Raw genomic sequence first — 27,387 nt, forward strand, 5'->3', positions numbered from 1 at the left:
GTACATGTAATCTTTGTTGGGCCTCACTGGTATTACTTCAGTAGAGGCAGGCTTTTCTCTGTTAGGAGAAGAAAAGAATATTTGGCTTATGAGACAGAAATATACACTTCCAGGTGGGTTGAGTTCTGATGTCTTTCTTGCAATCAGATCTGCTACTTGCAAGGAATAAAAGAAAGCTTTACAGCAGTGCTTTGCCTCTCCAGGGGAACAGCTAGCTTTTTTTTTAACCTCTTGGGAGGAGGGATGTGTGTTATGCCTTTATCTTGTGGCAATTTACCTGCCCAGAGAAATAAAGTGGAGAGTTTGGCAGACACGTCTCAGTCTGGGGGCTGGGAAATGCAAACCACTGGGAAAGGCATTGTGCTGATGTCTTTTTAAAAGCTGTACTATTCCTCTGCTGGGAACCTCCTCCCCCCACTCTTTAGGGACAGACTCTAAATACATATGCTTTATTTATGCCATGTTTCTTGTTTTCATGAAAGTTGCCAGAGAATTGGCAGCAGCATTTTAAAAAACATGAATGGTAAATTGGAGAAGAGTCGTTTAGAAACAAGTGGAATTGAGTCCTTAACAGAGGTGTATAGTGCTTCTGTTCCTTAAAATTCTGGCTGGTTTAGGTTTCTGAAGTGCCACAGTCCCACTCCAGTTGATGACATTATGGACCCAAATACTCTTGGCTTTTTAAAAATCCTTGTGCATGTAGGAAGACCATTCTTTAAGGAGCTCATTCCTTAAACTCTCCTGTGCTTTTCTCTGAAAACAGCATGATCCCTCCCACAGGGCTTCAGAGAATCCAGCTGCTGCTGTGAAATAATATTTCTCCCTGTTGTGCCTCATAAACCTCCTGTTAGCTTCCATCAAGTATTTGATTTAATATGAGAAAAGGCCTTCCCCCACTGAGTCCATCTTATTGTACACTCATGTCTAGTTATTACAACTGTCATCTACCAATACTTTTGGGAAAATTGTTTTCCCTGTAAAAATAATTTTCTCTGTAAAGACCTGAATCTTTTGGTGAATGGCACTAAGTTATAGAAATTGCCATGGTTTCCTGTAGGAAACTAATGGGGTTTGGACACATTAGTTCTATATTTAACAGAAAGTATATTTGAGGTAGTTGAAAAAGCAAGAGAAATATTTTGGGTTTTTTTTTTGAAAACTTGTTCTAAGTTAGAGGATAGGACCTGCAGTCCTATAATAAAATCCTACAGTTAAGGTGCTTTTCATGTGAGACATCCTTTGGTTGATTGTATTTCTGATTCTAAGTTTAGGTAGTAGTTTTGTCTAATCACTGTGTTGCCTAATGAGTCATGTCTGGTTATTTCTGTGTTACTGACTTCAATTAATTTAATTTAATTTAGGGAACGATTGGTCTGCAAGATGGCGACCTGTTGGTAAGATTATTGTCCATGTTTTTATTTCTTTTTAAGTAATCTCAGGCAATCTTATTCAGCTTTATTCAGTGGTAATAACTGTGTGAATGCTTTTCCAGTGTCCCAGTGCTTGTCCACCTGGCCGTCCAGGACATGCTGGCTTAATGGGGATGAAGGTAAGAGAACTTGTTCCAGCATTCCTTCCAGAGGTGCTGTCTCAAGGCACTAGGGAGGGTAATTACTGACTTGAAAAAGGACATTTCACTGTTAATTTCAAAAAAGATTGGGGCACTGTTCTTGCTTATGGTTGTTCAACTCTTGACTGCCAAAATAACCTCTTGTTGTTGAAATCTCTTGCTACTCCTCTAATCTTAACTGTAAAATTCATGTCTGGTCCTGAGAGGATTAGAGTAAGTGAAGGATTGCTTCGTTCACTTCCTGCATCATTTGTGGTCTGACTCCAGAAACTCTATATATTTTCCCAGATCCTTAATCTTTTTGACTTCTTTTTCTCTTCCTGGGAGACCTGTAACATACTAAATTGAAATTAACATTTTTGAGTCTCATTTTAGCTAAGATTTTTTTCTATATATTCTTTGCTGGTTTCTAGAAATACTGTTGGCCTCAGGAAATTTTTATGGGATAACATAAGAAGAAATACTTACTTGCCTAGAAATGCAGCCTTGTTAGATCCAGAAGCAGATATTTTGAGCATAGTACTTAATATGTAGTGTTTCCTAGAAAGGTGAGGAAGGAGTAGTGAAATGGGGTGAGAGGAAACAGCAAGACAGCTCACAGCAGTCTGTATCTGTTTTGGAAAACTGTATTTTAATTTTGAATAGTCTCTATTTATTAATTTATTTTGGGGTTTTGTGTTTATTTTAGGGGCAAAAAGGTTCAAAAGGAGAGTCTGGTGAACCAGGAAAACAAGGTTATAAGGTAAAATAAAACCAGGAAAAAACTGCTGTTGTTTTTAGCAAACTAATAGTAGTTTAGCCTCACTTTCAAAAGCAGTATTATATTCTGTTATAAATATTAATTGTTTTAACAGAATGCATGAAGTGATACTACATATCAGTGCTCCAGAGTAACCAAAGGCACTTCTCTATTCTTTATTCACCTGTACTATGTATTTATTATGATGGACAAATCATACTCCTCTTGCTTTTTATTTTGATTGTTCAATTTAATTATTACAGAACTTATGGGGAAAATTGAAGCTAAGTTTATTAATTGAAAAACTTTCAAACATTTAAATGCAGGATAATTCCCTTAATTTACCAAGTTAGCTGCAGCACAGATGAATACTTAAATGAAGAATGAGAGGGAAAAATATATTTGAGATGGAAAGGACGTAGTGAAAGTTCATAAAGAGAGGCGACATCTGATTCATCTTGAAAACTGAAATGTTAACTCTCTCAAGGTGTTTCATTTGAATTAACCTTTTTATATAACCTCTTTAATATTGAAATATTTATAAGAAAATTTCAGGTTTGCACTGCCTTGGTCCATGCTTCAGTGTTGCAGGGAAAACCATTAGAAAAAACTTTTTGCACTTTTAGTCTGGAAGAACAAGAAATCAGAATCATAGAATATTAAGAGGTTGGAATAGACCTTAAAGATCATCTAGTCCCAACTCCTCTGCAATGTGCAGGGACACCTCAACTAGAGCAGGTTTCTCAAGGCCTTACCCAGCCTGGCCTTGAACACTGCCAGGGTTGGGGCATCCACAACCCCCCTGGGCAACCTGTTCCAGTGTCTCACTACCCTCACAGTAAAGAATTTCTTCCTACTATATAACCTACATTGCCCCTCTTGCAGTTTGTACCCTTTACTCCTTGTCCTGTTACTACAGTTCCTGACAAAATCCTAAAGACATTAATATCAAGAAAAAATTGAATGACAGATTAAGGGGAAAATATCATTATTCTTTATACAGAGGTTTCTTTAAAATTACCCTTTTGACTAATAATTGAATGCAATGGGAACCTGAGTGAGTGAGTGTCTGGGGAAGTGGTGTGACTTCATTTGGATTTCTTTCAGGACATGGTGACAGAAAACATTAAGTTTTACAATTAAGTTATACAATGACAGAGCAATATGCATGGTATGGATTGGCTACAGGTGTATTCCTTCTGCTTTCCCAGGGTGAAGAAGGGGACCAAGGACCCAGTGGTGAAGTGGGAGCTCAAGGCCCTCCAGTAAAGTATTTCCTTTTAAAGTGTTACTAATTTTCTTCATAATGACATATTTTTTTCTTATTATTGTAAGAAAACAGTTATTACAAGACCTCCATGCACCTTTCTCTTTATTCTGCCATATTGTCTATGAATCAAAGTAGAATTATTTAAGTCCTTCCAAAACTACATTATTGCTTGGCACAAAGCTCCATATAGAAAGGCTAACTTTAAAAACTATTTAATGTCCTAAATTTTGTGTTGTGCTTAGATTGTGAAAACAGTTGATGTTTTTTCCCCCTTCACCTTCCTTTTTTTTGATGACTCTGACTTCATTGTGTTTGAAACACAATCAGCTGTGAAATTCAGACTTAGCTGAGATTTGAGGATGAAGTTGCAACCACTGAAGAACAGGTTTTTTTTTCCCCTAAAGTTTCTTTGCCTTTTGACTTGCACAAGAAGTATCTTTCAATCATATCTAGTTATTTTCTTGTCCTGAATCACTTTGGTTTGTTCTAATTCATACCTTTCAGCTTGTTCTCTGTGAGGAGCTCTTCTGGTAACTGTGACTGAAAAGGACTAGGGAACAGAATTCTAAGTAGGAGAAACAGGCATAACACCTTTAATTTCTATGATTTATTTTCTGATGGGGTCTCATGCTTTTTCCCTTAGGTGTTAAAGTATTTATTTAACGCCATTGCTGTCCAGATTTGATGCTATACAGGAGATTACCTTAATACATGTGACATCTAAATTTCAAAATTCTCTATGAACATAAACATATGACAGCATAAACCTCTGGATTATGACTAGAAAAAGGTAAAGAACAGACTAAATAAAGGAAAATGTCCATTCCTTCTGATGCTTGATCCTAAAAAGGTGTCCCTGAGGCCCTGGTGCGGACAAAGTACTTGTGTAAGAGGCAGCTTCTGCTGTCTGAAAGGCCTGTGGGGACCAATTAATTTTACTTGGTTTGGTAAAGTTCTTCACTGTGAAATAACACAGTAGAACTAAAAAACAATTAAAGATTGACTTTTTTAATGTGTTACTCATAACCTTTCACTGTATCACCAACTAGTCACCATACAAACAAACTCTAAAATAATTGGTTTTTATTAAAATTTAGGATTCATAATATGCAGAAAGTGATATCAGATAGTTAATCCATGTGAAAAAGGACAGACAGTGCTTTACAAGCACAGATGGAGAGCCTGTAGACTCTGCTGTATCTTCTTATCTGCTCCTTACATAATCAAATGATAGGGGTTAAGTATCCAGTCTCCACCACAGTACCTGCAACCCAAACAAGGTATTCCACTGACAAGATCTGCATGAGACAGCCACCCCTGGGAGAGGTGTTGTTTTTAATAGAAAATGTTGGATGCCACAGTCTGCCTACTTCCAGCTGTGATCTTAGAAGCAGGATTAAACTGTGTTCATCTCCCTTGTGGGGCTGCTGTAGTGATTGTTGCTGTGCCATGATTTTCCCCACCTTTTAGGCTGACAAGGCTTCAAGTGTTTTGTGCAAGATGCCATCCAGCTTTGTGAGGAGCAAGTAGAGGCTGCCAGTGTAGAATCTGCTCAAGGAGTGGGTTTGCCCAAGCTCTGGGGAAGTGCCTGTAGTTGTTTCAATAACACAGTTGCAGGACAAGCATATTATGGTTGAGGATTTGGTCTCTGCAGGGAGGAGACATCTCAGGCAGTGTCAGTCTCTTGGGAAGAGGAAGACAGTGAAGCCAAATTTCCCACAAGACTATTTTGAAGGAAAGTGGTGACAGCTGTGATGATAGTTATGATACATGCTGCTGCATTAGGATGTCTACTCCATTTAGCCTCTTGGTGGACATACAAAGTTAGCACTTGTACTCTGAAAACCCTAGCTCTTTTGCCTCTGTAACTCTGTAAAATCTCCTTCATCTGTCCAATCCCTCACCTAAAACAATTTAGCACTTTTGCAAACTTGGCCATCAAATGTTCCTTTCACACAATCTGCAGATAAGAATGCTTCAACTCTGAGGTAACCAAGAAGAAAAATCAGTGGGTTTTTTCTGTCCTTATGGTGTATTTGTGGTTTTATAATACAACCTGATAGTTCTGTTATTATTTTTAAAATTCTAAATTTAGTAAAATATCAAATTACCATATAAATTAAGGATTCTAATACAGCAGCAGTTGGATTTCTCCTTTAGTACTAAGAAAATAGTAAAATAATCATAAAGAAAGGGTGTAGAACTATTGAGTCTTCTGTCTGAAAAGTAGGGCAGTTCTGATGAGAAGAATTAAGCAAAATTTGAATATACTTTTCTATTTCAGGGTATTCTAGGTATCAGAGGTATAACTGGTATAATGGGACCTAAAGGTACCAAAGTGAGTATTAATCTTTCTTTCTATAAAATGGCCTGTATTAAGAAAAAATGTAAAACTCTGAATGTTTTAAAAGCATATTTAAGCTTCTTCTTTATTTCCCCCTGTATTTCTCTCTCCTGTCAGCTGTATTTCCATAGCTACTGTACATCTTGTTAGGAAGAAAGGTAGCTCAGTCCTTCTAATTGAAGAAACACATATACTCTTTACTTCTTTCCCCCAGTCCTTGCATTTATGGTCATTTTGCATGTATGCAAGTCTGTAGTTTGCAAGATAGCAAGTTATAACAATTATAAACTATAGCACATTTAAATTAAAGCTAAAACTTAAGTACTCCCTCCTGTGATTTGTATCTTCCTAAAGCCTTTTACATCCATCATCACTCCAGTTATTCTCAGGAGTTTTTATTGAGAGTTTGTTCTTTTTCCCATTCTCACTTTGACTTCTCTGTGTCTTAAATTGCTGCTAGTGAGATTAATATTTATGTGGGCTCTTACTTTGCTGGACAATTTTCCTTCTGTTTGTCTAAGTGTTTCTGTCTGTTATTTCAAAGCTGGGTGCTACATTTCTAGTCTTGTGATCTTGTTAAATCTATACAGCAATAATTTCTGAAAGGAGTAGAACATAGCAATCCTGCCATTGTCTCCTTCCCCAGAAGTCAAATCATGTAAATCTTGTGATCATCTTTCTTTGGAGACAACATCAAATTTCTCCTGATTATAAATCTTCTCATGAATGATCCTTCCTAACATCTTGGACATGTTTGTTAAGCTATTACTACCTTTGTTCTTCTGGTCTTTGTGTGCTCTAATTCTTTGTAGTTATTTACCTACATTTTCTGTAATGTTTTGTCTACTTGAAACATTTATATATATCTGTTTGACTAAAGAGTTCCATGTTCTCTCTAAAGCTTTTTTAAAATTTTTTTTTTCTCTGCATTTACATTTATTTACAGGGTAGCAATTGCACTGTTTCCTTGAAACATGTGATAAAAATAGCAGCACTGCACTTGATGATTTCTCTGCATATTTTGATGTTATTCTATTATGTGGTGAAGGATATAGTATTATTAAAGAAGACACAGAGATTTTTTTGAAGTTGCATGTAAAGGTCTACTTCCCTCCTATCTTTTTTAGAGAATCAACTGAATGTTGTTTTTTGACGGATATTTTTTTAATATTTAAATATATTTTCTTTCATATTTCCATAAGAAACAAGATAAATAAAAAACATGATTGCCTTTTTTTTAATTGGAGCTATAAAGCCCTCTCATCTGTAGAGTGTTTATAGGCCCTAGGACCTATAAACAGGACACATAAGTTGTTAGTGCTCCAGCAGTTCGCTTTAATATCTTGTGTTATCTATTTGTTTTGTAGGGAGCTCGTGGTCTTGATGGTGATCCTGGTCCCCAAGGTCTTCCTGGTGCACCTGTAAGTAGACTGTGGGCTATCCAAACTCTTCCCAGCTAGTTTAACTTTGCAGCTGTGAATCAAAGAAGCCTCTGACTAATCCAATTGTATTGATTCCCTACAGGTGAATAAATGATATTATAGTGATATCAAGTCACTAATGTCTTAATGTTCCCAAAGAATTTGAGGTAGATGAACCCATTTTAACTTCTTAGTATGTTATGGTTTCCTCTTCCTACTGTGCTTTAAGGTGGCTTGGAATTTTTCAGTTATCAAACTGGAACAAAACCCATACAGTGCCATTTGGGCAATTTTTGTTGGAGGTTTTTATTGTGTGTGTGTTTTATTTGTTTGGGGTGTTTGGTTGGTTAGTTGGTTTTTTTCTTAAATTCTTCCTTGCTCTCTGCTTCCATAGCTGGAATTTGTGCTTGTAACTCTGGGTTAAAGAAGTGCAACATCCTTTGCTTTGCCACTCCTGAAATCTCAGGTGATGATGGCTTGCGCTGTGTTTTTTAAAATATATCTGTCAACTCCAGTTTTAAAAACCTTCATTTTTAAATATAGTGTGACTTTGAGTTGTCTACTTTCACCAAATGTGAATTATACTTGTTGATTTTCTTAGAGTTTTAGCTAAAAATACAAGGAAGTTTATTCTGATTTTATTTCTAAAATATTTTTTTTCTGTAGGGGGATCAAGGACAGAGAGGTCCACTAGGAGAGGCAGGTCCAAAGGGAGAAAGGGTGAGCATAGACAAATTTTGACTCTCGTTGACTTAACAATATAAACAGTGCATAACTGGTACTCTCCAAATAATGTGTATCTGAATGAGTATGCACTGACATTCTTTTAATCTGCCATTTCCTTTTCTTTAGCCTAATTTTTAAATATTGTTATTATTCTTAGGGTCCTCAAGGTACAAGAGGAATAAATGGCCTCCCTGGGCCTAAAGGAGAGCCTGTATGTATATTTAATTTATTTATTTGCTTCATTCAATTCTACTTTGCATATTAGTGCTTGGGCAAAATTTTTTCAAAGTTACAATATTTTTTTTTTCTTTTTTCAAGGGTTTACCAGGAGTTGATGGCCGTGAAGGAATCCCTGGCATGCCTGGAGCTAAAGTAAGACACAACTGGCGTGTTTATGAGCTTTGGTAGTGCCCTAGATTTGTTCATTAATTTGTGGCTGCTGCTCATGGCTTTATGCACATTAGGGTAATTGAATTAACATTTCTGTACTACAGATCCTAAAGTATGTCAGCTCTGTGTTCCAGAAATAAAATTTTCCATCATGTTTGATTTGCATAAATTACAACTTAAAATGTTTTACAGGGTGAACCAGGAAAACCTGGAGCTCCAGGTGATACAGGGCTCCAGGGGTTGCCAGTAAGTATCAAGTACCTTACCTTTGAAAGGTAGGCTCAGTTCAAATCGTACAAAGGCTGTGTATTGGTTGATTTGACTCTGATGTTGGAGTAATTCTAGTGAAAATCTGAGCAAAAGGCTCAGGGGAGAGTATGTGTAATGGAAGGGGACATTTTTTTATGTGTATGCAAAACCTTTGCACAACAGTCTAGATCTCCTTAGGATGCCATTGTGGGGAACTTGGCCTCACAAAACATTTGTGGCCAGGATGTGACTCTTCTCGTTTTTCTCCTACCTGAGACCCTGTGGATCCTATGACCCCATAATTAGGGCTGGTCTTATTGTATTGACTAGGGCCCAGCTATTCCCAAAGTGAGCAGGAAAAGCTGAGCTGCTGCTCTGACATACCTTCCATGAACAATCATCCTTTGATATTCTGCGGGCTCAGAACATCTGGAATGCATCACACTCATGCTTCTTTCTGTGGGTGGGTTGGAGGTCTGCTGTGTATTCCCTGTGGGGAATTTACAGGGAGTCACTGGTGCTTTATGAGCTCTTTCAGGAGGTAATCCTCATGCATTAACTAAGTTTGAAAACTGTACCAATTGTCAAAAGCTAAAGAGAAACCTCTTTAAAACACTTTGTTATGGGAGCAATTGCTGTGAGGAACAGTGATGGAGATGTTTTAAAACAGAACTGGACATAAATTTGTAATACTAAGTAAACTCTTAAGCTTGGAAGACAATTTAGTGAAAGCATACTTGCTATGAGCTGTTGCAGAGAAGCGGGGAGGGAATGAAAAATGTCCAAAGGTATCTGTAAAACTTTGCACCTCCAGTCTCAGCATACTGGGACAAGAATGTATTTCTAGTCTAGGACAGAAAAGTCAAAACTCCTCACTTATCCATGCTCCTTTTGCAATTTATGAAGTAAGAATAATACTCCTTATCTTTTACTTTGTAAACTGAAAGAATTCAAGCTTGGTCCCTTATTGAATAAAAGTGTTTTAATGCCAAATAAAAGGATTCTTTCTCATACTCAAGCATGAGAAAGAATTTTTTTTTAAACACCATTTCCAATCACCTTAACAACAAATAAATGTAAATCTTTTTTTCTTTCAGGGTTTCCCAGGTTCTCCAGGTATGAAAGGCATTCCTGGCCCAAAGGTAAAATCTCTTGAGTATTGTCTTTCTTATCTTAAGCACAAATAAAGTGCTAAAGTATCTAAAGTATTCAATGAAATTGTACTAAATTTCTCTTGTGTTAAGAGACAAACCTTAGGCTGAAGAAATTAAATACAGTTTTTATTCAACTTTGGCCTGTACATTTTCACGTGTACAGGCATTACATGGTTTTCATTATTCTAGGCATTAAATAATACCTTAAAAAGATCATTTCTTTTAAATTTATGGAAATCATTGCTAGAGGAAGAGTTTGATGTGCCTACCTCACTACATCTTGAAATGAATAATCTTGTAATAAGAATAGTATTTATAGCCACCCTAAGCTGATTTAATCACAGGGGTTGTTATTTCTATTTAGGTAGCACCAAATTGCTGCATCAATTCCAATTTAGTTTAAAAAAATGTTGTAAGATTGAGACTGTGGAATGTTTCAGACAATCATGTTTGAGTATAGCTGTAAGCAATTGAAAAAGAAAACTAGACTGAGACATGATTTTTGTCTGAAATTACATGGAGTGGTATTGCCTTCTGTGATTTCAAAGCAGCAATCAAATCTATTTAGGATTTGTCAGCACATAAACAGCAAAGGAACTGAAATCTGACTTTTGAAAAATTAGATAGAAAGGTTTAGTCAAAGTTAAAAGAACACCAAAAATAAGGCAGAAGTTAAAAAAACTAACACAAGTTGATTTTGTTTAGACCTTATTGCTTTACTTATTTTAATTTTTAATTTTAAAATGAAAGAGCAAATCATTGGCTTGGCTAATATTTTTCATCTTCTGCCCAACAGGGTAATAGAGGTCCTCCTGGGGTGCCAGGGTTAATGGGAAATCCTGGTAAACAGGTAAAACCATTAATCTTATAAAAAAGATCTAGAAAAACATTTAAAAAAAAATCACTTTTCAAATCTGTTGCATTTCAAATTTGTTCCCCAAAACAGGGTCAACAGGGCCCAGAGGGAGAAGCAGGTCCAACAGGACCCCGGGGACCACCAGTAAGTACGGAATAAATTTCTAATTGTGAATATGTAAAATTGCAGTGTCTCAAGGTAGGGTTACTGAAGCTATAGCCACAAGGTAAAATTATTATTTATCATAAGTTCTAATTTTTGAGGTAAATACCAGTTCTTTACCTTCTGTACCAAGAGGATGTGCATCATCACATAGAGAAATACAGTCCTATATATGTACAGTAGTGTCCTATGATTGGTTTTGGTGTTAAAAAGTTAAATTTTTAACCTCTGTTTATGTTCTTCTTGTCTTTGTATTTAAATATGCTGAGTAAAAGCTAAAACAGAGGGAATAAGTGTGGTTTGTGTCAAAAAGCTGGAAAAAACTCCTGTTCCTTCACTCCAACAATCTGGTTGGGATTATTAACATAGATAGTGGTGTGAAGAATAGCATTTATCTTTCATTGAAAACGCTGCTGTTGTAATTTCTTTCCCTGGAGATTTTTCTTAACACTAGAAAGATTTGGAAGGCTGGAAAAATTGCTTCTGGGCAGGTAGCTTGAACAAAGAACAACTGGATCAACAACTGGGTATCAACCACTGGGTATCAATCACTTTCTGATTCTCTCTAGAGGGGACCTGACATGGTTTGGAGCTGCATAAGGCTGATCTAATTTCCCTTTCATGTTAATCCTTCTGGATGGATAGGGATGAGAGGATCAGTGATTTGAAGAAAATTTTCATGCACAAATATTCACTCTGATGACATTAACCAGGCTTCAAGCTCTGTAAGCAATTGCTTTTCCAGGCTTCCCTCTTGCCACTGATACTCTGGGGATGATTTCCCAGAGTTGTAGAGTTATTCTCATACAAGGTTTAGTGAGGTACTGTCTGTGATATATTTGTAAGGGTCAGGTATATCTTCTCTGAATTAGCTCCTAAACATACACCAGCAGTCAGCCAAGTAACAGATTCTATTTTTTTTTTTTCCCTGTGGTTTGTACTATCAGGTGCTAGATGTATTAATGTAATGAGATCACGTTTATTTTGGACAGTCTTTGCATTGCTGCTGTGTCCACAGCTGCCTAAAGATGATACAGAAAGGGGATTATAAGGGCATTTACTGGGATGGAATACAAGTATCTTCAGTCTCTCAAACATCCAACTTGTAAACAAGTTTTTGTTTTTGTCTTTATTTTTGTTCTTTGTATTTAAAAGTGTTGGGTACACTCAAAAAAGGTTTTCAGCACTGTTCTTAAGCTGATACTGTACACTTGTGACAGGAACAAGAATTATAATTGAAACAGACCAAAGTAATTGCCCACTCTGATAATGCACTGTAATCTGCTGAACTATTCTTTTAATCCTTTCAATGTGAACATGAATTTACAAAATCAGCAGTCCGTAGAACAGGGGTTGACACTCAAGGTTAATTATTAGTAACCCTGTAGATGAACAGAAATCCTTAAAGCAGATTAAACACAGTGATTTTTCTTTTTATCACTCTAGAGACCAGCAAGACATCTGGATTCCTTGCCTTTATTTTCTCTGTGTTTACAAAGTACACTCATTTTGGAAAACACGTAAACATTAGAGCCAAAGCATAGAAAGAAAACTTTTGGTCAATACAACATGGAGAAAGGAAGTAAATTATTGATTGTGAAGTCAGCCTGTATGTAGTCCATCAAACAGTAAGCTACTTCTCATCTATAGTTCCCTTAAAGCTATAAAGAGCCTTGGATAACAGCTATGTTGGCTCTCATCAGCTTTAGACTACAGGCAGCTTATGACTGGTATAACTTTCTAATTTTTTTTTTTTTTTATTTTTTTTTTTTTTTGAGGAACACTTTACATCTACACAAAAAAAAAAAAAAGGGGATTATGAGGTTTTTTTTGTTTGGGAAGGACACAGTGTTGAACTATTGAACTTCAGAGAGCTTTGGTCTAAGCTGAGTCAATATTTATTTCCAGGGTAGAATAAAGAGTGTTTTCTCTTTCTTCTGCAGCATGTACATGTAGATATATTTGAACTTCAGCTTTTAGGATTCTGCCCTCCTATTTCTAGGGAAAAAAATAATCTGCTGGTTAAATCATTCTACGTGGCATGATTTTCAAACTTCTAAAACTAGACAATTTGGCAATAAGTTGAGAAAAGTAATTATAATTCAATTATAATTGTTCTAAAGAGAATTTTTAAAATATATTTTTTCTTTTGTTGCTTTCCTAATTTAAAATTTTCTCTCAGCTTTAACACTTGCTTGTTTTAGACCAAAGTTGCACAACCAAACACTTTCAAAGCCTGAAGAATTTATGGTTACTATTCAGGTATTTTTCTTGGCCTAGTTATTTTTATTTTGAATTATCTACTTTATAACTATCTGCAGTTCTTTCCCTTCTCCTGTACCCCTTTGCTAATATGGCCAGCAGGCTGGTATTTGCATTAGGGAAAACCTACATGCCTACATTTGTGTTATATTTAAAAATCATGGGGTTTTTCAGCTTTTTCTACTCGCAAAAGGCGTTTTTTGAGAGAAATTTTTCACTTCAACTAGTGTGTAGTTTTTTGAAAGGTTACACAAGAGAGCACTATCATCAGTGTCTCTGTGGGACAAATAATACTTTTGTACTGCTTGCCAAATAACTTGTAGAGTCCTCTGTCATAAACCATGTTATTTCAGTGTATTTTACTGTTAAACAGCTTTTGGAATGTAGTTGGAAGATATTGTTACTAAACAGAAGATCCAAATTTTGGCCCTCTGTGAATCTGTAAACTTTCACAGTTTTACAGGGCAGATACTAAATATTTGAAAACAAGATTACTAGCTCTAGTTAAAAACTCATTGCAAACTCATGTGTTAGGAGACTTTTTCCTCGCCTCCGACATAGATCTCTAGGAGAAACTTGCTTTAAAAAGTATCATTTTAATCTATTATTGCTTTTCCTTAAAAAAAACTTCAAGTTGCATCTGAGTGGGTAGGGAAAAAAAAAAACCTTTTGCTATTCATGTGTTCAGTAAACTGGAAAAACAACTGGAGCAATGTGGAAATTTTGCATTTTATTTCTAAATGAAACATATTCTCCACCCCACTCTTGGTTAACCTTATGTTTGCTTCACATTGTTCTAACCAATCCGAGTAATTACCAAACTCATTTGTGGTTTAAACCTTTCTAAGTCAGTCATCATGGCAGGTGGGCCAAGGGAAGGAATTCTGAAATGTGGGAGTGTCATTCCTAATCAGTGGAATTTAGTCATGCTCCCTAAGCTGCTTAACCATTTTCTTTCATATTTGCTGAGATTTAGTAATCTAATTTAGTTTCTGCAGAAAATACTGACCCCTGCCTCTGCTTTTTCATCCCTTGCTTTTCTTCAATTATTTAACCTATAAATTACTAACATTTTTAGAGCCTTTATTGTACCCTGTGGTTTTGCAGAGAGCTTGTAATATTGAAGTAATCACTTAAAGTTCAATATGTGTCTAGCAAATTGAGCAAACTTGATGTATGTGCAGGCCAGCATGCATATATGTTGCTTTGTAATTAGGAAACAATACATGTTTTCCCAGCATTAGCAACACAGACTAAATATCCAGCTACCTAAGATTTGATACCATAGCCCCTCTGAGAAACTTCTGAGGGGCCCTGGTCATTTGGGCTGACTTCCTCTCTGGAAGTGCCTCACTATAAAGAGAAAACCTGGAGAGTACCTTGGATTTACTACTCAAATGTCACACAGTCTAAAGTTAGAGAAGAATGCTGTTTTCAGCATCTTAAGTTACTTTCAGCTAAATAATTTTTTGGTCTTTAAAGATATTTTTGTCCTGCCTATGCTGAAATGTAACTTTGGTTACCCTACGTAGTTTAGTTATAGTAACTAAAATGTAGATTTTCTATCATATTCCTTTTACATGACTACAACTGAAATAACATGTATTGTAGCTCTTAATGGCAGGATGAAATGTCCTTGTCTCAGTTTATATGCTAAGTTTAGGAATTAGTGGGCATGTTTTTATATGTAATTTCAGACATGTTCCACAAGTGCTGTCATAGTTTACACTCAAGGTAGAGCTAAAGGGGTTAGTTAATATTAGAATGTTTATACAGTAAAGAGGAAAAAGCACATTTCAATCTTGGCAGGTACTTTTTTTACAGTAAACCTAAGCCTTTAGGTGAATGTGACTAAACTTTTTGACCTTGCCCAATTCTGCACAGGGTAGCACTTTTTCTGTCATACTTGCAGACTACATAGCCCAGTCAAACTTTATGAGCTCCAAGCCTCTTCACTTCTCCTGGTATCCACCCCTGTCTTCCTAAACAACATGGCCAGGTTCTTGTCTGATACCTCTTTGTTTAACCCTCCAACAACAACTTTCTTTGAATTTTGGGCATGGCAGACCTCTGGACATCAGCAGATATCACAGTGTTGGCTTCTCCTAAACAGTGTAGACAGTAACCTGGGTAAAAAAATGGATTTGTTATGGAGCTAGTGTACCAAAGCTTTCCTGGACTTCAGCTAACACTGTAGGCACAGTCAGAATGAAAGAGAATGACAGCTAGTGGGTTGCTGCTTCAGCCCAAAGCATGGCATTGTTAAGAGGAGGGAACATTTCATGCTACATCTACCTCTGACCATTATCCTGAGTAGTACAATTTAATTATTAGTCTGGCAAAGTTGTAAAGTTGCATTTAAAGATTCAGAGAAAGTTAGTTGTATATTTACTCTTCTATCAAATATTAGTTTACATACTTGTATGCTTTTCAATACTGTATTGAGGGTCAAAGAGTCCTGTTGATTCTTCTGTGGATAAATCCTTGAACTTAAATGAGTATTTCCTCTGAGATTTTGCATGACAAAAATTTGGTAAGTTTAAGTCTCATAAGTATATAGTTAATAAATGGGTTACATTTTGCAAAAAACTTTGAATATGAAGTTTAAAAAATCCAAAAGGTACTTTATTTTTTTTTATTCCACACAGATTTAATTCTCTTTGGCAGTCCTATGACATATATTTAATAATATAGAACAAATTATTTGTAGTTAATAACAAATTTTTAAAGTAAAAACCCTTAAAGGTCGTCAGAGTATATGCTGTGGATTGCATCTCAAGTGATTCTAATTACAGTTTCAATTATCTGGGCAACCAAGTGAGATGGCAATTACCTGGAATATCTTCTCATTCTTATTATTGTTCCACTCAATTGATGAACAGGAAATCAGTAAGCCAGTGAAACTCTCTTAGCATGAGATTGCATTCTGTTACTGTGAGAATTCTACAAAAGTCTATCAAGTCTTCAAAATTTCAGTGAGGATGAAGACCATCCCAAACAACTTAAAGGAAGGTCAGCTGCAAACACTGTAAGATCTTCTTATGTATGTTACATTAAAAGGTTGAATATAAGAGATCTGTGAGAAAGACATTAAATCTTTAAACAAATTGAGCAGTTCAGCCATTGCGCCTCGAAACAAAGGGAAGGTAAATTTTGTGGTAACCACAGTCTAGCACAGGAGCTGTGGAAGGGCTGCATCCTGGTGGTGCTCAGATTGCAGTGCTGTGCTACCATTTCACACTTACCCTTTTGCATGTGCCTTTTCCTAGAGGCATGGAATGTTCACCAGCATGGATGCAAGCCCGTCTGTCTCAGCTCACTCCCAACTAGAGTGAGTTCTTTCCCTCCGTAAGCGTTTCACCTCTAGGAAAAGTGTGGATTCTGAAGTGTGTCAAAAGTGCATAAAACCATACAGAGTCTGGTAGTGGTTTTGTTAAAACCAGTGCAGCATGCCTGTTGGTTTGTGGGTGGCCTGAAGCAATGCACTGTTACATAGAGGGCTGCTGTAGAAGAAAGGTAGGCTGAGGACAAGGCCAAACTGCCTTCTGCTCTAATTCCTGCCTGTAGTGACTTCCAGCACAGAGGAACATTTCATCTGACCAAGAACAGATGTCAACACCTGAACCAGCTGTTACAGAAACCCTCCTGTAGGCTGTAGGGAAAATGTAGGTGCTTCTAGGGCATGATTTATGTTGCATTTTAAATATTTACAAGAGGACATTTCAAGATGCCTTTTTTTTTCTTCAGAACTATGAGTAAGCAGCTTACTGTATAACATATCCTAGGCCACTTCAGTCTGGTATAACTTGGAGGAAGCATTACAGTCTTTCTAGTTATGCTAGGGATGGGATTCCTCATTCTTTGGGTTCCAGTTACTCTCTTACTTGCTAAAACACCACTGCAGATCTTGCAGTGGTGGCCCATAGTTTGAAATAATCTGTCATTACAGACATAATGTCAGTGTTTACAAGGAAATACTATGCATTGGTATTCTGGTCTTCTGTAAACTAACCTCCTCCTTTGCCTCCTTAGAAAAGCATTGTGTTTGACAAAGTGCCTGTGCTGTGCATTTGACAAAAGATTTTTTCCACATTTGAAAGAAAAGGAAAGTTTTTTCTTGAATTGTGTGTGAGCAGCAGAACTTTTGATGTGCTTAAGAGGTTTATTATAAAATTTTAACTCTCTGGAGATTATACTGCTTTTGTTTCAGCTCTGTATAGCAATGACTGTTATGGGTCATGAATGACTGTTATGGGTTTCATGAAAATGATATGAGAAGCAAGTTTCTAATTTGATCATAATTTTAGTCTTCATCTTTCCTGCATCAAAAATATAGCAGCATTCCAAGTCATAGATGTAGTTCAGAATTTTGTAATTAAATAAAATTTTAATGCATTTTCTGGGTTGTAGGATGAAGGTGAGTTAGGAGATTTTTTTTTTTGACATAGAAAAGCTTCTAGAAATTATGGAAAGTGCTTTAAAGTAATGGGTATTTTTAACAACATAGAATATTTTGAAGGAAATTAATTGAAAAGTCTGTTTATGTTTGGTTCTATAATCTCTCCAGTGTACCAAATTATTTCTTGAATTGTAGAATTAGCTTTCCTAAGCTTGTGTGAGAAGTTGTCATTGCATTTATGACCTAGTGTAAAAGGACATGTCTGCCATCTCCTTTTATTTAGTATGCCACAGCATTTCACAATATTGTCCTTATTATGAAAACCCTCCCTGTATTTAAAATTATCCATTGCACACAGCACTAGAATACTAAAATCTGCTTTAATCTAGAATTGCCATGTCATCGTATAATAGTTTATCAACTTGAATAACTAATAACTTAAATTCTTGTCATTTTATGATCTTAAATGTTGAATCTTTCTTTTATTGCAACACTTACATAGTCACAAAGTGAATTTAAGAAGAGTTTCATAAGTAAGACCTAAGCTTGTGTTGGCAGATTGCTTGAATTTATCTGTCCAGGAATATGTCTGTACATGTGAGAGTAAAGCTATAAAACTTACTGAGCTGTTCTGCAAAGTTTAATCATAAAAGACAAAATCTTTTGAGAAGGGTACTTTAGCTCAAAAATTGTTTAAAATCTTTGTAAGTTTGGCTTGATGTCAGATTTACCCAGAGTATGTATTCAAATGGCTGCATTAAGAAATGGAGTTGAAACACTAATGTGAATATGATGATCTGAATGGATAAACATGTCTGAAGTGAAGACATAAAGATGCAGTAAAGCACATATTTATGCTTATCACTATTATAAATTGTGACTTTCAAAAGTTACCTCTCCCTATAACACTCTAGACTTTTTTTAAACCTGTATGAGTTTTTTAAGCATTACTTCTGTATTCACTTTTCACATTTGTGCATTGGGGATCAGGTGCTTTAAATATGTTTGTCATATAAGAGCTCAGGTGATGAAACTGAGCAGAAGCCTAAAGTTAAGCATGCTTGCCAGAGTTGTCATACTGAACTGATTGTGACAGGTAGCTCTCAGCTGTGATCCCATGAAGGGAACTTCATTTTGCTTAATCACTCAGAAAAATTATTTACTTGAATCATTTAATGCCAAATAAAGGTTATATGGCATTGTCAACTAAAAATGTTTACTCAGAAAGTTTCACTGGTTTTAATGCATATGGTATTTTTGCACCATGAAAAAGAAGTTTAAATTAAACCCAATGGCTAAGTAGTGTAAATCACTTAATATTAAAGAAAAAAAAATCATACTTTATTCCCAGATCAAGAAGAATTCCAGGAAATAATATTGTCCCTCTATTTTTGCTTCCAGGGTGGCAGAGGGGAGACAGGTCCTGCAGGTCCTCCAGGTTTACCAGGGAAGTTGGTAAGCAGTTTATTTCTATATTCAGTACTCATGTTTACTTTCAAGGAACTATAGTATCATCTGAACTACACTTACCCATTTATCTATGCAGGGAACCAAAAATAACATTGAAATGAGTGGTGGTTCAGTTTCTTTTTCAGTCCTCTGTGACTGTGCTAATATTAGAAAATGCTGTTTTAAATTACACGGAGATGTGTGTGACTTTTTCTTCTTCTTGATAAACCCATAAATCCTATGACATGCAAAGCTGAGTGGCACACTCCTGTGTGGGCTCCTGGGAACAGGAGCAGTGAGAGACTGGCTTTCTGCTAACAGCTACGTGAAACTAATGAATGGAGCACATTATGAATGCCACCTTTTACCAGAGCTCCAGCAGTATTTACACAGAATCAGTCAGAAGCATAGCTGGGGAGGTCTTGGCTGAAAGAGCCTACTGTTACAGAGGAATGTGCAAATCGCAGAGTGCAAGATCTTGGGAAGGATTTTTAAGAGAACCAGACTGTCGTTGAGGGACTGGAGGGTAGAAAACCCTGTAAGTCATTTCTGTTGTGATTGTCAGCAATAAATTCATACTAAGATTCTGTTTAAAGTGCTGTACTTTGGATCAGCCCAATTTGCATCAGATAATCCTCTTTCATCAAGCTAAGTCTGTTCTGGGAATAAGGTTCTGCCCTATCTGCTTCAGGGTATGACCCTTAGTTGTTAATTCTAAATGAGATTGGCTAAGTTTACATCCTTGGCTTATTTTCACAGGGTCCCCAGGGGAGTATTGGACTTCCTGGACTGCCTGGTCCTCCAGGCCTTCCTGGTGGTAAAGGTGACCGGGTAAGAAATGCACTCATAATGCAGTTTGGTGTCAGGAGTAAACACAACATGTTGAGCACTGTCTTCAGTTTTTCCATTAATTAATGTCTGTTTTCTTGTTTTGGATGTAGATACTTTAACTGCTTGAAAGTGGTGCTCTCTGTGCCCATTAACTACTTGTAGCTCATAAATATGTACAGGAGAAGTCTTGACAGTGCCACTTAAGGGAGTGAAATAAGATTACTGGTGTAAATATTCTTTTGGTTTTTAAAATTTGAATCATTTAAAGACTTAAATTGTACTGCTAATCATTGACACAGCCAGATATGAAATGGTCAGTCAGGGTCTGTGGTCACTACAGAGCTTTGCAACTTCAAGTAGTAGTGATGCCTGTTACATATGTCTTAGGACCCACTATGGAAATGCACATGCTAATGCAACTATTAAGACACAATGCATACATGCAGAAATACAGAATATAAGTACTTCAAGTATTTTGTTGAGAGGGAAAGATTGGGCCCTAGGGCCCAATAACTGCAAAATATATCTTGCTTTGCTCAATATCTGTTAGTTAAGACAGTACATAAAGCCAGAGATGTTTCTTATCTTCTCTTGGCTAAAGGAGACTGCAAAGGATGGAATTCACTTGCCAAACTTCTGACATCCTTGATATAAAAATATTAAGTTCTCTACTGTGTCTTCCTTACTTGAGGCATGTCTACATCAGTATTAAATGAATTACACTTGTGAAGTGCCTCTTTCATCCTCCTGACAACCAGGGGACTGTTGGACTGTTAGCCAGACATGGGTATAACTGCTGTAGAATGTCTTAGCTGAACAGAGCAATCCTGCCCTTGGTATGCTCCCAGTGTACATCACAGGGTTTCTGGGTAGGGCTTGCTGTTGTTTTTGGCAACTTTTTAAGAAAAAGCTATTCAGGTACTTAAAAGCAATCTTCTAAGTCTTTGATGTTGTTGAGGTGTTTTTTTCATGTTTGTTTGGTTTCTTTTAATGCTGAGATCAGGACATGATTCTAGTCAAATGTAAGTATTGACATAAAGCAGTCTCTTTTATTAGATTGGTAATGATTCATATTTTAGACTTCTCCAGAGGGAGATTGAAGTTACTGAGGAAACAAAGGTAGAAGGAAAATACCTAACATTTGTTGCAGGGCTGACAACCTTCCTCCAAAGGTGCTTGATTTTCCTCATTTGCCATATAAACCGTCTGGATCTCTAGGATAAAAAGTAGAATGTCGATGCTGTAAACAGACCTAGAGAGATCCAGGCTACAGCCAGGAGGTTTCTGAGTATCTAACTAACAGATGACAGTAACTTATGTCTGGACACTTTTTGAAAACCTGAGGTCAGTTTAATGCTCTGTGCAAACACCTTAAAGTCCAAAGTGCTATGCTAGGAATTATTTCATCCTATGATTGCTTTTTAGCTCTCCACTTGTATCCTTGATTCATAGTCTATTTTGCAGTTGCATAGAGGTTGGAGTGAATTTTCTGGGGCATGCTTAGCATTGCTGCAGCCTTGCCAGCAGCACTGACCTGCAGTATCTCTTCCAAATCACAAGCCTGGAGAGCATTGTGCCACTCTATCCTTCCCTTCAGGTTTTTCAGCTGCATCAGTCTTACAAAAAACAATCTTGTCAGGTTGGAAATAAGCGTCTCTGTAGCCTGTTAACCCCAGTCTTTGGGTCAACCAACTTACTATGAGTAAGTTTTGGGCTGAAGTAACCTTTTTTCACTTTCTGATTTCAACACTTCATGGTTTTGTACACAGGGATCCTATAAAGTTCTGTTACGTAGCTGTAACTGCATGGTAAGAGTTGATGGAAATAGCAGCCAGAAGCCAGTAGAATCAATGAACTTGATATACCAGTAGTCATTCTTGATCCCAAAGCTGTTAAATATTGTGTACTATCTGTTGGCATCTTCTCTACACTCAGGTGATGACCACTTAAAGAATAAATCACCACCAAAGATACCACCAGAATTATTTTTACTGAAGTAATATGCAAAAGTGAGAGCTGACAAAATTCAATGGATATAATAATGATTGAATGATGAATAATGAAGCCTACATGGACCAATCCTCACCGTGTCACCCTGTGCCTGGGTGGGTTTTCAGGCTGGAAAAGGAGGTCACAGCGTAGGTCTTTGCCTCCCTTGGAACCTGAAGCAGACTGCCACTAGTTTGGGCGAGGAGCTGTGTGCATCAGGCACACAGCTGACATAGGCTAGCAGAGAGAGCAGTACAAAGCAGTATAAGAGCAATGGCTTAGGCTTCAGTGCATCTGACAGTGTGGTTGTGGCCATGCAGCACAGATAATGGCAAAACCCCAGCATTCACCACTTCGGCTGTTTCTGAGTCATGTATTTTGGATTGGTTTCCTACATGCAGGTTCTGTCTATTCTATTCAGTTAAAACAGCACCAAGCTAAGTGCCAGACCTTGGCGCTGCAACATGATCCTTTGTGCTGCTAAGTAGTGAAAGTAGCCCCCAGTACAGTTTTGGATCATGCTGTCAGGCAGTTTTGCAAAGAGTTCTTGAGTATGATTTGAGAGGGATTTTTGCAAAAAAAATAGGCAGGCAGTCAAGAAGAGTGAGTATTTTCATAGTTTGACATCTTATTGCCTCCATTGCAATTTTTGGAGTCAATGTAGTATTGATTCCAGTAGTTTCAGTTGTGATTTTTATATTTGCTTATGCAAACATTGCAGGATGGGCTCACAAAAGCAATATTCTTCTATGTCAGCTTTATCTACTGGCAATTTTATTGCTCTAAAGAAGAGTAAGGGAAGCAAAAGAACACCCAGAATAACGTTAGATTGGAAGCCAATGTCTTTTTTGTGTAGTTGGGAAACATTAACAAGGCACAATGTTGAGAACCTTTCAGATAAAATAGTTTCAGTATTGTTTGACAAAGTCAGAATGTTAAATAGTTTTGTCATTTATACTGCTTAGCTTTGTGGATAATTTAGTATTAGCTCTTCATCTTCAAGAACATGAGAACATGTCAGAATTTATTAAATTCTCTAAAAGCTGTAAAAGCTACACCAGTCTGTATGCCTATATCTTATGTGAATTAAATGGATCTCTGAAATGGGAGAGAATGCTGCATCTCTGTCTGTTTTACAAAAAACAGGATTATCATGCACAGTTATAGTTTGTTTGGCATGCCTGTCCTTGAACATGCATAGACTGGAAAGACTATTAAAGGATGGTGTGACTGCTTTTCTAACAGAATACAACTATAAAAATTTTTCCTAAATGATATACCATTCTAAAAACGTAACAGTTTTGCTCTAGGAAAAAAAATATGTTTGAAATTAATTGGGTCATTAATTTATTTCTCTGTTTCCTGCCTGTCCACACAGGTATGTTTTATTAGAGGATTCTAAGATGAAACATGATCTAAGTTCTTTTTAAAAGGGAGTATTAACTTTAAGATACAAACCCTTCAGTTTTGACTACAATGATCAAAATTCTAGATACAGGTTTGCTAAAAGACATTGAGATTTAAACAGTACGCAGGACAAGATTGTGACTTAATTGTGGATGTCACTCTGCTTTTCCCACATTAGCAGGGCTAGTACAGCCTATAGCAATATGGAATATATAATGGTGCTAGAAGAAGTGATACACTTACTGGATTTATTTACTTGTAGCTTCTAAGCAATTCTCAGAGCAGACCTGTAACAGCTGCCAGAGCATTTGTCATGTAAAGGGGAGATGTACCATTGGACAGTCAGAATCTGTACTGTACAGTGTGGTAGTGGATTATATGTTCCATACTAGTACTTGCCTTCACTCTGTCACATAACTTACATAGAAAGATTTAAGTGCTTTCATTGTAATTCTTAAAAATTTAGAGCTTGAAAAGTCTCTTGCATGAATGTGAAATTTAGGATCAAATAACATTTATCGTGCTTTAGAACCTGAACTTTAAAATTCTGAAGAGTTTTTTTTTTTTTAAGTTTTAATCTTTAACCTTTTAGGGTTCGGTGGGTGAACCAGGACCTAAGGGTGAACAGGTAAGTCATATTAAAAAAAAAATCACAGTACCAAATGATACGTAATGCTGACTAAATCTGAAGACTGAAGTATGTCTTTCTTTGATATAGGGTGCACCTGGAGCAGAAGGAGATGGAGGAGAAAAGGGTGACTTAGTAAGGCGCTTTTTTCCCTTTACCTTATATAATATTATGTTGTTGCTGTAAATTAAAAATATAAAGTATTGTTGGAATGCTTTAAGCATTATGTTTTCATCGTTGAAAGGCACATTTCAGTTTTATACCAACTGGCCCTTGCAAAGCACAGCAGTTCTATTTGCCTAATTACTCTAGTCCTGCTGTTTGGAAAGCACTGAAATATACAGGTTCTGTTAGGTGTACAGTGTAGTACAGACTGACTTGAAGAAAAAAGGATGTGTCTGTGTTTGTATGTAGGTGCATATATATAGAAGAGTGTCTAGATATAAAAATATTTATACACGTGCATACACAGGCACATAAATTCTTGATGTTTGAGGCAGTGAGGATGAGCAAGTAATTTAATTCAGGTGAAACAGGAAGAGAGTTAATAAATATCCTTAATGAGTCACACTTAAAGGAAATATTTTGTATTGACTTTCTCTTTGGAAATATGATTTGCAACTGGCTGTTAGAGAGAGGAGAAAGGGAAGAGGCTGTGGCACTGTGATATTGCATCTATCTGTCTGTCTGTCTGTCTATCTATCTGCTGCCAGGAGTATGGCATTTTGTGAATTGACATGGGTAATGCCTGGGTCATGTGCCCTTGGGTAATGAGGATTTGTTTACCTGCCAGAAGAGAAACCCACTGGTCCAGTGGCTCCCACGGGGCCTCATCCAGCAAAGCCAGAACTGATCTTTCTAAGGGAAGCAAACTGCTCCCTATTCAACGAATGGTAGCCAGGTTGTACGCTGGAAATGAGTGTATTTCTCCCACAGGCTGCAATTTTGAAAGCCTTAGTGAGATAGATGTCCAGTAACTGAGCATTGCAATCACTGTACAGATTCCCAGGAAGCAATATTATGGGTTGTTTAAGTGTGCTGCCAGCTAGTCTGGTTTTAAATGGATAGCAATTATTTCTATTTAAATTATGACATATTCATTAACAGACAGGCCTTTGACTGGAAACCAGTTATTTCACCAATGACATTTAGGAACTCAGAAAGTAGAGTTTACAGAAATTATTCAAAGCTTCTTCAGTGTTGTTATGATAATCTATTTCACAGGTAATTACAAGATTTTGAAAGTTTTTTTTTTTTTAAGTTGAGAGGAAAATGTAAAAATTCCTGAATAGTTGGATTGCTATTCTCAGTCAGGTGATCATGGGATTTTGCTATTGTTGAAGCCAGGATAAAGAGTACTGGAAATAGGAACTTGCAGGGGTTTGGCTTCTTCACAGAACTTTAAGTAGTTTCTGTTGCAGTTTTTTCAGCACTAACACAGCACCAATATCCATAGTTCTGTCACTTTGTAGAAACTAGAAAATCCTGGTTAAAAAAATGCTTCTTCTAAAGGCTTCCAAGAAATCTTCTATCTAAGATTGTCCTGTGGTGTAGCTGTGTTTGAGAGGTTAGAGCCATGTGTCTAATTCCAAGAGAAGCAATACAAAACCAGTTATAACAAACATGCTTTCTCATCTGAACCTTGTAGAAAAGTTTTTTGAGAAAGGAATTGTACGAAATCCACTCATAATAAAGGTTTTATTCTCAAAAGAATGGTAATTGTTTGTGGGGAAATTTTGCATAAATAACTAAATATATGAAATTTCTTTTAATATTGAAAAAACATTGTGTCACATTTACTGCATTTGTAATGTCTGTGGTAAGGAGACTATCTTCTAATATAGTTTGTCTTCTTTTTAGGGTGACATGGGATTACCAGGAGCAAAGGGAGCTGTAAGTATAATGAATAGCATTGTTACAGAAATATAGAGATCTAGTAGATCATATAGATGGTTTTCTGATTTAAGGAAAGAAAAATGCAAATAACAAGCTGACCTCTTTATCGCAGTTAAATGGAATGAGTTTTAGCAGCTTTTCTTCTGTTTAAATTTTGAATACACTTAATATTAAAATGAATTAGCTTTGAAAAGGAATTTGTTTCCTGGATTCTAACTCCATAAAAGAGAAGCATCATTCAGCAGAAGTTTTCTGGCCAACAAAGTTTTTTTTTCAAGAAAATGAACGCACCCTTTGTACAGTAGGTGTTGGATAGAAAGGAGGCTCAGTGCAGTGGCTGCATGCCATTGTTAAAAAGCTGGCAGCAGGATTGTGATGGCTGTGACACTAAAAGTATTTATAGCCCAGCTTCCTTTGTTTTATTTTTATTGTGTTTTTTATCTTATATTTTTTTTGTTTTATTTTACTGCAAAAGGTATTGCTTTATTTTTACTGCAAAATAACTTTGATGTGGAAGGTGACTGGGATCTTGTATGTCACATAAAAAATAACTGGAGAGCTGAATTCATTCTTTTATTTCAGGATTACTGAAGAGTTGGATTGTTATAGTATCTGAAAGTATGAGCTGTGATACTAAAATACCAATAGCTCTCCCTATGGGGAGCTGAGACTGAGCATAACAAAAATCCTGTGCTTGTGTTATTAGTGTTCTGGGTAACTTTTGGGCTAAGTAAATACAAGTGAAAGAGTATTTACTGCTGATGAAGATCCTACAAGAAGGACATGAGGAAGAGATAGATTAAAAGAGAAATCCATAATTTTATCCACCTAAGTTTTTAAAATCCTCTTGTGTTGATGAGAGCCTAGGGTGCTTGTCGTCTCAGTGAGTATCCTCACAGGAATGAGTAATCTGCCTGGGAACCTGGTAACTCACCAGTCTGGAGAAGAAAGGAATGATGGCTTCCCAGTTGTGTAGTCCATAAAAGCAATTATTCAGTCTCCTTAATATATCTGTCGAAGCATAAGATGTTCTTTGGGTTTTGTTCTGATAGGGACAGCCATCAGCTGCCCGAGATGCAGCCCAGCTGGAACCAAAATGGTCCCACCTTGTGGGTTTAACTAATACCACAGCAGACTAATTTGTTCTTTAGCATCTCTTTCAGAGGGTCTTGCTCTCTCTTTTTTTTTTTTTTTTTTTTTTTTCCCAGTAGATTTGAGAAGTCATGAGTATGTAGGATTTTTTTTTCCCTGCTCATTTTGGGTTTTTAGGTGGAATTTTTTTTTCTTCTTTTGCACCATATTTTTCTTTGTTATTACTACTATTGGTTATTAGGAATAAATTAACTTGTATTGAAAGCAGCTATGGTGGTTTGACCTTGACTGGAAATCAGGTATACACCAAAGCCATACTGCCACTTCCTTCCTCAACTGGCCAAGGAAAATACAACAAAAAGCTCATGGGCCCAGAGAAGGGGCCAAGGAGAGATCCCTCACCTGTTACAGTCATGGCCAAAACAGACTTGGGGAAATTAACTGATTTATTACCAATCAGAGCCAGAGTAGGATAATGAGAAGTAAAACAAAAGGGAAGCACATCTTCCCCTCCTTCTGCACTGACCTCAGTGTCTTCGGAGCTGTTCATGTC

The 27,387-nt window shown here is 36.7% G+C and overlaps 1 protein-coding gene across 1 annotated transcript in view; it reads left to right on the top strand.

The window, feature by feature from the left end:
• Positions 1-27,387, top strand: part of COL9A1 (collagen type IX alpha 1 chain) — a 62,040-nt gene that overhangs the window by 27,248 nt on the left and 7,405 nt on the right. The window contains exons 16-33 of the mRNA XM_053938093.1: positions 1,362-1,394; positions 1,493-1,549; positions 2,259-2,312; positions 3,521-3,574; positions 5,864-5,917; positions 7,291-7,344; positions 8,011-8,064; positions 8,228-8,281; positions 8,389-8,442; positions 8,653-8,706; positions 9,807-9,851; positions 10,660-10,713; positions 10,810-10,863; positions 18,944-18,997; positions 19,751-19,822; positions 23,811-23,846; positions 23,937-23,981; positions 25,707-25,739. Of these exons, the coding sequence (XP_053794068.1) occupies positions 1,362-1,394; positions 1,493-1,549; positions 2,259-2,312; positions 3,521-3,574; positions 5,864-5,917; positions 7,291-7,344; positions 8,011-8,064; positions 8,228-8,281; positions 8,389-8,442; positions 8,653-8,706; positions 9,807-9,851; positions 10,660-10,713; positions 10,810-10,863; positions 18,944-18,997; positions 19,751-19,822; positions 23,811-23,846; positions 23,937-23,981; positions 25,707-25,739 (915 nt within the window). The remainder of the gene's footprint in view (positions 1-1,361; positions 1,395-1,492; positions 1,550-2,258; positions 2,313-3,520; positions 3,575-5,863; positions 5,918-7,290; positions 7,345-8,010; positions 8,065-8,227; positions 8,282-8,388; positions 8,443-8,652; positions 8,707-9,806; positions 9,852-10,659; positions 10,714-10,809; positions 10,864-18,943; positions 18,998-19,750; positions 19,823-23,810; positions 23,847-23,936; positions 23,982-25,706; positions 25,740-27,387) is intronic.

Source organism: Vidua chalybeata, chromosome 3, assembly GCF_026979565.1.
Source record: "Vidua chalybeata isolate OUT-0048 chromosome 3, bVidCha1 merged haplotype, whole genome shotgun sequence".
Classification (NCBI taxonomy): Eukaryota; Metazoa; Chordata; class Aves; order Passeriformes; family Viduidae; genus Vidua; species Vidua chalybeata.